The sequence below is a fragment of the Ahaetulla prasina genome, chromosome 4 (assembly GCF_028640845.1).
Source record: "Ahaetulla prasina isolate Xishuangbanna chromosome 4, ASM2864084v1, whole genome shotgun sequence".
Classification (NCBI taxonomy): Eukaryota; Metazoa; Chordata; class Lepidosauria; order Squamata; family Colubridae; genus Ahaetulla; species Ahaetulla prasina.
In genome coordinates, this window is record NC_080542.1 from 92,642,521 (window position 1) to 92,654,958 (window position 12,438).

At 37.6% G+C, this 12,438-nt stretch overlaps 1 protein-coding gene across 1 annotated transcript in view; it reads right to left on the minus strand.

The window, feature by feature from the left end:
- Positions 1-12,438, minus strand: part of TGFBR2 (transforming growth factor beta receptor 2) — a 66,179-nt gene that overhangs the window by 32,207 nt on the left and 21,534 nt on the right. The window contains exon 3 of the mRNA XM_058180127.1: positions 8,605-8,795. Within this exon, the coding sequence (XP_058036110.1) occupies positions 8,605-8,795 (191 nt within the window). The remainder of the gene's footprint in view (positions 1-8,604; positions 8,796-12,438) is intronic.

Sequence of the window (12,438 nt, forward strand, 5' to 3'; positions counted from 1 at the left end):
GAAGACACTGCTAAGCATACCAATGTGGGTGTATTTTTCATTTGAATATATATATATATATTATATATATATTATTATATATATATTATTATAATTATTATATATATATATTATAATTATTATATATATATTATTATATATATATATATATATATATATATATATATATATATATATATATATATATATATATATATATATATTATTACAGATAGTTGTTATATATGTGTATCAAAGTAGAGTCAAGGGGTATGTGTGTCTCTTTGACAGAAACACAATGCAGATAGACAACTTCCCCACACACATATTACATCTTTGAATGAAAGAATCATTAAGCAGCATTCTATGATTTCTATTTCCACTCAAAAAGGATATTTTCATTGTGCAAAATGTTTGCTCAGTTGCTGAACATGCTTGCCTGTTGAAAATACAGCTTGGCTATTCTAAATGAAACATTCTTAAAAAAATAAAGGGGATTTTGCTCTGGAAATTCCATACCACATCTTTTTGCTGCAGATCCAACCTCTTTATCTTCCCTACAGGCAGAATTCTCAGATAAAGACAAGAAGCTACAAAATACCAAACAGCTAAAACAGATAAGAGAAACACTGACAGGTGATGTAATAAATTAGATAAAATTCAATTAGGAAAAGAGAAACAAAGGGTAAAACTAAACTAGAGCTGATATGTAAAAGTTCCTATAATACAATGTTGAAACATCTATAATTTGTGAGATTGTAGATTCCTCTCAGGGTATTCTGAAACCTACTGATTGTCTCTGGAAAAAGGTGAATGCTAATGGATTGGAGACACTCAACAGAATATTTCAGTTATAAATTGGCCTGCAAGAGATTCCAGCATGCCATCTGCTTGATAGCTCTCCATTTGTCAGGCAGCAGATTGGTCTCAATATTTAATCTATTGCATATTTCTCAGGATTGCTTACTGTCCAATTCTGATAGACAATTTCAGACACCCCTTAGAGTTCAAAATGAAGGAGTTTCCTTGCCAACAGCAGTCTTTTCCCTTTCCCTTTCAGCAATGGATCATTGGCATGGAAGAACACACTGAGTTTACACATCTACTATTTATGCAGTACACATTTATAATACAGAATAGATATTTATCTCGATGTACTGCTTTAAAAATGTACTTAAAAACTTAATTATCACTTTAAAAGGAGATCTTGGAGAAAGTGAGAGCTAGAATGGGAAGCTATTTGGGTTTGCAAGCAAGGACAGAACAAAGTTAAGTGTCTGAAACGAAGCATTTGAGTAGGTCTATAAGTTATACTATAATGCTTTCTAGTATGAAGTCTATGGTCTAATCAGGGTTTCAGAACACATGGGCTAGAACCCTATAAGGTCCAATTTACAGGAGCCATCAGGCTTGGACTTTTGAATACCATTCAATTTATAAATTTGTTTGATATGATAATTAAGGCATCAAGCTGGAAATCAGAAGGCTATGAGTTCTAATTTCACTTTGGCACAAAGACAGCTGGGTGACCTTCGGCCAGTCACTTTCTCCTAGCTGTAGGAAGAGGCAATGGCAAACCACTTCTGAAAGTGGTTTGCTAAGAAAACTGCAGGGGCTTATCCTGACAGTCTCCAAGAATTGCCCACAAAATAGATGGAATAAAAATAAAAATCCAAGCAGCCTTAATGGACACATAGGAGCTGCACAGCATGATTTTTTTCCCCACTCACAACTGGAACTTTAAGTTACTATAGATCTTATATTTATACTCTTTCAAGCTCCAAAATACTTTTTAAAGACTAAAAACTATGCAGCTCTAACATGCATACTTAGGAATAAGGTTTAAGCATTAAGCAGATAAGATTTATTAATCCGTGGGAAATTGCTATTCCAAAGTCTCATTGTGAAGTGTAGCAATCCAGAGCACAAATGCACTTTTATCAGGATAAGGTCTATCTGCTAGTGCAGGGGTCTGCAAACTTGGCTTAGCTCTGCTGTCTGAGGAACTCTGGGAGTTGAAATCCACAAGTCTTAAAAGAGCCAAGTTTGCAGACCCCTGTCCTAGTGCTTCAGTTCTGGCTTCATCACCTCTAATCATTTGAAGATGTCATTCCTCACCCGGAAGTCTCTCAAAGTTTACTCATTTCTTAATATGTTTTCATTTTACTATGTTCCCATTAGCCTCTCATATACTTTCCATTCTGCACTATTCTATTATTCATGAAGACACTGCTAAGCATACCAATGTGGGTGTATTTTTTCATTTGAACATACAATTTTTCTCTTCTTATTAATATTTTTTTGGACAGGTTAAACTAAAATCTAAAGCTGGCCTCTAAAACCATACAAACCAGTGCACAGGAAATTATTTGAATTCTTTTCCTTTTACCCTTTGCTTTTGAAATGCTTTCTTTATGTTTACCTATCTGTACCCTTTTAAGCTTTTAAGTCTTAAATGAGTTTACATTTGCTGTTTCAAAAGGTTATATTAACTAATAAAGAAAACATTATGCTATTGTGGAAATAAAGTACATTCTTCAAAATTAGAGCAAATCTATTCATATGTCTTCACTAATTAATTGGCTCAATATCTGCAAAGAAATAGAACATTTGGTCAATTATATTTAGGCAGCTGCACCAGCATTCAGCACCATATATAAAATCATTTTTTTTAAAAAAAGAATGTATCTGTGAAAAATCAATATACAAACTGTAGACAATTAGGACTTTACACATTCAGAAAATGCACATCCTTTATCTTCCTCTGATTGAGTCAATTGAGACAGTACACTAGAAATCACAAATGAATTGTGTCCATATTACTATTTATGTAGAAAAACTAAAATAACCCAAAACTCTAAATAAAGGAAAGGAAATGTGAAGGTTTTGTGCTCATGCTAAAAATATTAATTAAATGATTAAGTACTGCCATTTACTTAAAACAGACTATTTTTCATATTCAAGTTCATGTTATTACCCTAATTTCAAAATAAGCAAATGTACTAATGAATATTGAAACAAATAAATAAAAATTTTACGCAACATATATAACCTAAGAATCTGGACTGTCAGTGTTGATCAGATTTAGGATTTTTTTTCTACATAACTAAGTGAAAATTTTGATGTGCAGTAAAAGATGTGTATTTCTGTCTGAGGATTATTATGGAAATAATTGAAAACAAACTGTATTTTAATCCTATAATGACTGCGGTAAGAACAGAATATTGGGTATACAACACCAAAATATAACATTAAGCTGAAAGAAGTCAAAAAATATTTCAGGGACACTATGTAACAGTTGTAAGAGAAAAGTTACCATGTATTTAGGGTTTGGGTTAGAAAAAAAAAGAGCAAGAGGGAATATATATAAGAAATATGTAAAAAAAATAATGCATGGCTTAGAGAAATGGAGCTATTTTTAAATTACTAGAACCTAGGGATCACCAAGCTAAATTGTGGATAGTTCCAGAAAGATAACAAGATAAATTTAGTCAGTGTAATTTATTTAAAACACAGGTGTCAAACTTGTGTTGTCATATGGCATTTCATGACATTTTTTTCCCTTCGCAGAGCTGGGGTGGGCATTGTCCATGCATGATGTATCCGGCCTGCGGGCCACCAGTTTGACACCCCTGATTTAAGATATATCAATGCTGTCAGTCTGAACTTAAAAAGCTTGATTTAGATTTCAAGCGTGGGTACATGCCACCATAAAGTTCTAGTTTGTGCCTGCCAGCTTTTCCAATTTTACTTGGCAAATAGAATCCATAACCTAACCATCATATGCCTCTCATTTTCAAATCCAGTCCTGGTAAGCATCACAGAGATCCACCCTGCCTCAAGTGATTGTGCAAGTGACTCTCTCGGAGTCAAAAAATGATTCAAAAATTTGGCTTTTCAAAATCAGTCAGTTTGATTAATTTGATTAGTTACAAACTCATTGTTTCTTCACCTACCCAAATGTATGCTAGCTGAAAAATAAATATTCACATGAGATCAGGACTTCATTCTATCAATTTTAAGTAGTTTTAAATGAAACCTCCTTGGAGGCTCTCAGTAATTGGCATTACTGATCAATCATATTTAAATGGGGAGAAATAAGCTTTTAGATACCAAGTATAGCAAAGCTGACTTTCAAAATATTAAGGATGACAGTTATTTAAACTAAATTGTCTGTACTTAAAAACTATTTAATTACAGGCTAGTGTCTAGCCTCTTTAAAATTAGATCCTGCTGTTGAATTTATAATTTTTTTCTTTAGCCCCAAACAAATATGTCTTTTGGGTATTCCTACATAAATCAGGGTTTTAATATATTTTTAACAGCTGGACATTTTCAGCTGATAGCAAATTGAGGGAAATAAAGATAAAATAATGCAGTGCACCAGGACTTTGATTTAACATTCATTTTTGCAACTGCAGGTCTGTCACTGATTTCTCTAAGCTGTAACTGAAACAACAGGATCACTTTTATCTGAATTAAATAGGACAAAAAAAATCTATATAAACACACAACACAATCTGCACTCACTAAGCAAACAGCAGCAGGCGCCTGTAATGGTCGGGACAAGGGTACATATGGATGACAGTCCAACAGACAAAATTATTGCAGGATATTCTCTAGTTGTCTGGGGAACAGTGGACCAGCTGGTCATGATGTTCTGTTCAGCGTTAAACACAGACAGGAAACCACATGTCTGATACTGTAAAAATAATTTGCCTTCCTGCCAGAGTTAAGCAGACAAGCAACCCAAAGGGGATTATTTTCATTTAAAAGAACACTAATCCACAACAATAAAAATCAAATGATGACACATCAACTGTGTATGGAGTGTAAATGTTACAAAAGGAACCTTTGGATTTTAGCTGAATGTTCTCCTAATAGTCCCCTGGATTCTAAATTTGTACAAATATTTTTGATTTTTTTCCAATAAAAGGCAACAGTGAAGAGGTAGAATGCTGGGTTCTATTTTTTTTCTTTTGTGAAGGAAGAATGAGTTCAGTTCATGGGTCAAGAAAAGAAACATCTGCCATTCTGTAAATTTTAATAAGTATTCACAAATAAGGCCTCATAGCAGGACATAGTCTCTAATGGGCCTATGATGAGCTAATAGAGCTTTAAGAGGACTTTTTAAAATCAAGATTCTAGATTCCAGTTGCTTAGAAATCTGTTTGTTGCCCTTACTAACCATTTACCTGTTACTTAATAACTCTGTTCATTCCTGACTGCTAAATTTTATTTCTATGAACCTAAGTTTCATTTTAAATCTTACAGACTCAAATGGCACTCTTTAAAAAGTTATACAGATTATCACTCTAAAATAGCACTATCAGTTCTTTGGCATTTTTGCAGAACAAAATACTCTTACTAAAGGCCAAAGCTTTTGATTCCTTCCTTTTAAGCAATGAAGCAGGAAATAACTCTACCATGCCAACTGTATTATCTCCAACAGCTTAAGGAGCAAGAAGTACAATGAAATATTTATAAAAAGTCATTCAAAACTCTACAGTGATGTAGATTCTTTGGAATGCAGATCTTTCATTGCTACAATATTATTAAAATTACTATTAATTATGAGACACAGATATGTTGCAGCAATATAAAATGTTAAGAATATTAATAATCATTCATTTATTTTTATACACACACACAAATACACATGTCAACACTGAAGCTGGCCTAACTGTGGCCATTTTCTTTTCTTTAGCTTTCTTCTAAGGAGGTTTCTTTTCACATTGCTTCAGAGATGACACAGCCTGGAGCTAAGGGGCCAGGAGGGTGGAGGTGTAGAGATACACCTGGGGTGTTGTATACAAAATAAAATTCTTTCCCCTGGGAATCAAGGGCGTTCATGTAGATGTTCGAAAGGTGGAGACTGAAGTCACCTAGTAATTGGACTATATGCTGATTAGATCATGGCTGCCTGGGAGGGACCAATCAACTCCTCAGGGGACCTGAACTACCAGCCCTCCACCACCACTATCGATGTGGTTGAGTCCATGGGTGAAATGTAAAATTTGTTACTACCAGAGTGGCTTGGTGGGGGGGTAATATGACTGGGTCAGCATGGCCAATTTTTTTTTATCTTTAAAAGCATTTTTTTTACAACCTCTTCAGCCGAACAAGTTGTAAAAAAAATGCTTTGTTCTGATGATCCCAGCCAAGTTGCCTGATTGCCAGAACATTATAAAAGCATTTTTTCTACAACCTCTTCAGCCAAAGAGATTGTAGAAAAAATACTTTTAAAAGGTTGATGATCTCAGCTGAGCCGCGCAATTATCAGAAGCTTTTTTTTACTTTTAAAGCATTTTTTCGGCTGAAGAAAAAATACTTTTAAAAATAATTTTAAAAAACCTCGATGATTGCATGGCTCAGCTGGGGGGGGGCAGGGATTTTTGTTACCAATTCTTTGAACCACCTGCCGCTGTCACTACCGGATCGGGCAATCTGGTCCGAACCAGGAGCATTTCACCCCTGGTTGAGTCCCAGTTGTTATCAGAGCCCACCCCTGTGCAGAAGACCAGCTGGCCCACTGGGTCAATCCCAGTGGCCTCTGGCTAGGAAGCTGACCCCAGGATGGGCCTACTACCCTGGACAGGGCTGGTTCCAGGTCCAGGCACAGTGGATTCCAGCCCCACCAGCTGTGCCACAACCACCACTACCTTGGCCCATAGGGGAGGCTCCACCATGCTTTTGAACAGTGTTCGATGGGAGCTCGGACAAATTGGCTTTCTTTTAAACTGAGCATGGGCTCACATTGACCACTATGGAGACGACTATCAAGATGACACCTTCACTGACAACCTGGAGGGGGAAGCATCTGAATGGATGACCTAACAAGGGGCTCTTGAGCTGGGGAATGTTGATGGTTTCCTATAGGAATTAAGGAGCCGATTGAAGTATGTATCCCATGGGCAAGAAGTAGAGGCAGAAATCCAGAAAATCAAACAGAGGAGCCACCCAGCCAAGGAATTGTTCTGTCCCCCTCCTCAGTCCGGGAGACACGAGTGATGACTTAATTAGCCAGCAACTATCAGTTCTGGCAGCAAACTAGCGAGCATCTGCCAAGTGTCTGTTATCTCTCTTGATGCCAATGAGTCAACCAGAAAATTAGGAACAAACAGTACTTCAGGTCTAGTTCTCTCCCTCTAAGCAGTTGATTTGCTTGCCATGAAGTGGTATAGCAGCCCTTGCTGCTTTTATATCCTGTGGGGTGTGGCTCCATGACTCAGCACTTCCTAGGCCTGCCCCACCCCTGCTTCTGTTGTTCCCGCCTCTCCTGCCTAGGAAACCTAGGGTCCAGCCAGGCCTGATTGCCATCACACGGGTCTGGAGGCATGGCCTGGGGGAGAAGAGTCAGGGAATGGAGGCCTCGTTATCTCCTCCACCTGGCCTGCCTCTGGCTCCTGGAGCTGAGCCAAGGAAGCCGGTGCTCCAGAGGTAAGTCCTGATGGCTCTTCCCCCTCACTTTCTGAGTCACTTTCTGGCAGGGGCCCCAGCTCGGGGGGACGCAGACACAACAGGAATACATCCAGGAATTTCAGACACTCACTGGGAAGCTGAGGCGGTGGCCAGAACTGATGGTGGTCCATTACTTTAAAGAGGGTCAGGGCAAAGAACTGTTCCAAATTTGCCTTTGCAATCATCCCCCACCCAACTCATTCCAGTTAAACGCATGTAGAATTATAGGGTTTGTTTTAAACAGGTAACTGTGCTGCTCATTATCAAAATCAAGTGGAAATCTGGACATGGCTGATCCTGATGCTGATAGGCAGAGGCAAAATTCTTTTTTCTCCCCCCCCCAAAAAAATTAAGGTGCGTCTTATACTCCGGTGTGTCTTATATGCCGAAAAATACAGTAATATGATCATTTATAATTTTATTGATAATTACAGAAGAAGCTAAGCTACTTCAATAAAAACTGCTCAAAACAGCTGGCCAACAATTGATATGGAATCATTGCCAAATTGTTAATCCAAACATATATAATATATCTTTATTTATGAAGTTGTAATGATTGGCTTGGGCTGACTGAATCAAAAGCAAAATATCTCACTACCGATAGTAGTCATTTTCTGGATGTTACTAAAATCTTTATAATGGAAGGCAATGCTACTTGTAAATAGCATATAATTCAGGGATTATAATGTTCTATGATCTCAGAAGATGAATTCAAACAATGTAATGGGAAAAAACTGGTACAAAGATTTCTTTTTATCTATTATCTAATGTCCCAGGTTTTTTCCACCTTCCTCTCCTTTATGCAAAGATTTGGAATTAAACATTTTCAGAACTAATGTTTAGTTAATATCTGATAGGGTGGAATGGAATGGAATAACAATAAATGAGGTCATACAGAACTGTATGTCAGAATCTATTGAATGAGAATGTTTCTTTCAATTATTATTTTATGAAAAATTCTACTATTGCTACTTTGGAGGAAAACATAATAATCAGAAATCATTTGATCTATACGTTTATTATGTAAATTGCATGGAATATTTCACAATTTTATTGACTTGTTAAAGCAACCACTCTCTCTCTTCAGGATCATAAGACTTCCAAGGAAGCCTTCTTTATGAACTGGACAGTCCTTGTACAAAATGAAATACCATACACACTTACTTTCTGAAAAAATAATTTCATCATTGCATTCATCATCTTTGCAGGAACACATATATAGCAATCCTCCAGCTCCTTTCTTCTCTTTCATGAAGCATTTTTTTGAATTGAAATCATCCAACTTGTATCCATGGAGCTCTAGTGTAGGATCATGGCATATTGTTTCTAGAGTTATGTTCCCATTATTCTTTCTCCTAAAAATGGTAGAAAATAAAAAAGCACAAATTTATTTCTAAAGAATGACAACTGAAAATAGGTTATACAGAATAAAAAAATAATAGCACCAAAATTAAATTTCAGGAAAGGTTCAAGATACTATAATTATAACATTTCTATAATGATTACAGCAGTAATTTAAAATGCATTAAATTATCTGAAACAGAAAGTACAATCTTCTACTCCGAATGTAGCCTTGCCCAGCCGCCGACCACTACCCTTTGGCCTCCTCTTCCTGGCTTCAGGGATTGCCAGAGACAATGGCTTGCATTTTTGGGCTCCACACCTCGTGTTTTCAGCCTGCAAACATTCCATTTTCAACCTGTTCAAGGCTGCGGGGATCACCAAAGCACATTGCCACCGATCGCTGCCTCTGCGCATCGCATTTCTGGCCTCTACATGCCCTGTTTTTGGCCTCTGCGCATCGAATTTTCAGACGGCAATTGGCGGTGATGTGCTTTGGCAATCCCCACAGCCTTGAACAGCTCTCAAACAGAGCGTTTGGAGGCTGAAAACGACAGGCATGGAGCCCAAAATGGCAACCTGGAACAGCTGCTACCTTGTCTTACTGCTTCCATGCTTCACCTGCTTTACTCACTGGAGATCCTCCAACAATCAGCTGTGCTTTAGAAGCTGCTTATCAGTCCCAACTAGGCATGTGAGAGCATACTCTTCCAATAAAAATTATTTATTTATATACATAAATATATATGTATGTATGTATGTATACATACATACATACATATATATATATGTTTTCTGAGGTTTTCGCGGGTGTTTGTATGTAGGTCTTTGGTTATTCGGGTTTTCTCCCGCATAAAATTGGAAGTGTCTTGGCGACGTTTCGACGAAGTCTCATTCGTCATCTTCAGGCTTCAGCTTCGTGCTTCTGGGAGCAATGTGTGATTGCAGCTGTTTCTTCCTTTTTAACTGCTAATTTAACTTGCTCCCAGAAGCACGAAGCTGAAGCCTGAAGATGACGAATGAGACTTCGTCGAAACGTCGCCAAGACACTTCAAATTTTACGCGGGAGAAAACCCGAATAACCAAAGACCTACACACACACACACACACACACACACACACACATATATATATATATATATATATATATATATATATATATATATATATATATAGATTTATATTTATATTTATATTTATATTTATATTTATATTTGTTTTCTGAGGTTCCCTGGTCCAACACCCTAAAGCCATAGGACACGATATTGACTTTAAAAAGACCAGAACTATCGCCAAAACTGAACACTTTAACAACAGAATAATCAGAGAAGCCATCGAGATAGAAAAACGCCCACACAGCATGAACAAACGAGATGATACCTCCCGCCTACCAGCCATTTGGAAACCCGCCCTTATTGACAAACGAGTCCCTAACATGAGGAATGATACCAGACCCACACTCACGAGGTCCACACAGGATGTCACCACCACACATCCACCCAGAAAGCAGACCCAAACCCACACTGATCGGGAAGCACGACCAAGGACCAGAAGCCAGACCGCAGCTGCAACATTAGTCATTTCAAACCCCTCCAATCCATACATGCAGCAGACTGACACCCACTATGAAGATGTAGCACAACCAAGAACACGAAGCCAAACAACAGCTGAAGCCTGAAGATGACGAATGAGACTTCGTCGAAACGTCGCCAAGACACTTCCAATTTTACACGGGAGAAAACCCGAACAACCAAAGACATATATATATATATATATATATATATATATATATATATATATATATATATATATATTTGTTTTCTGAGGTTTTCACGGGTGTTTGTATGTAGGTCTTTGCTCCCAGAAGCACGAAGCTGAAGCCTGAAGATGATGAATGAGACTTCGTCGAAACGTCCCCAAGACATTTCCAATTTTACACGGGAGAAAACCCAATAACCAAAGACCTACACACACACACACACACACACACACACACACATATATATATATATATATATATATATATATATATATATATATATATTTATAGATTTATATTTATATTTATATTTATATTTATATTTATATTTGTTTTCTGAGGTTCCCTGGTCCAACACCCTAAAGCCATAGGACACGATATTGACTTTAAAAAGACCAGAACTATCGCCAAAACTGAACACTTTAACAACAGAATAATCAGAGAAGCCATCGAGATAGAAAAACGCCCACACAGCATGAACAAACGAGATGATACCTCCCGCCTACCAGCCATTTGGAAACCCGCCCTTATTGACAAACGAGTCCCTAACATGAGGAATGATACCAGACCCACACTCACGAGGTCCACACAGGATGTCACCACCACACATCCACCCAGAAAGCAGACCCAAACCCACACTGATCGGGAAGCACGACCAAGGACCAGAAGCCAGACCGCAGCTGCAACATTAGTCATTTCAAACCCCTCCAATCCATACATGCAGCAGACTGACACCCACTATGAAGATGTAGCACAACCAAGAACACGAAGCCAAACAACAACAATGCAGCTCACCAGCTCAAATCCCCCTGCAACTCAGACTAATCTGAGCACAACCAAGCCCCCACCCAAACAGGACACACCCCCAGCCAATCAGAGCACAAAAAAACCCCATCCAATCAGAGCACAGCCAAGCTCCTATCCAATCAGTTCAAACCTCTATTAGCAGTTAAAAAGGAAGAAACAGCTGCAATCACACATTGCTCCCAGAAGCACGAAGCTGAAGCCTGAAGATGATGAATGAGACTTCGTCGAAACGTCGCCAAGACATTTCCAATTTTACACGGGAGAAAACCCGAACAACCAAAGACCTACATATATATATATATATATATATAAAGGGGGCTTCTGGTAGCTCAGCAGACTAAGTCTGTCTTTTATTAACACAGCTGCTTGCAATTACTGCAAGTTCAAGTCCCACCAGGCCCAAGGTTGACTCAGCCTTCCATCCTTTATAAGGTAGATAAAATGAGGACCCAGATTGTTGGGGGCAATAAAAGTTGACTTTGTATATAATATACAAATTGATGAAGACTATTGCTTATCACTGTGTAAGTCGCCCTGAGTCTTCGGAGAAGGGCGGGATATAAATTCAAAAAAATAAAATAAAATAAAATGTATGTGCGTGCCGTAAGTTGTTTATAAAAAATAGAAAAATAGGAATAAAAATCTAAAACAAAAATTGTCCCAGATGCTTGGAGGAACATCTTGTGGTAACTAAGATACACAAATGTGTATCTACAGTATTTGATTCATGTTAGGAAGATAGCATGACGAATGTGGTAGAAATGGTAGATAGGGAGAGTAAGAACTTAACACACAACCCATCTCAATCTGCCATCTTTACATGAGTAATCATTCTATAAAACTTATTATCAAAGTTCTTCTTAATGTACACATTGGAAAACTAACCAACACTGCTGCAACAAGCAAGTTAAAGACAATTTAATATCCTTGTCTTGTTTTAAATCTCGTAACATTAATTTCCAATCTGGATGGAACCAAAACTTCCGGAATAGCTCAGGCTGTTAAGAAGCCTGTTATTAGAACACAGTAGCCTGCAATTACTGCAGGTTCAAGCCCGGCCCAAGGTTGACTCAGCCTTCCATCCTTTATAA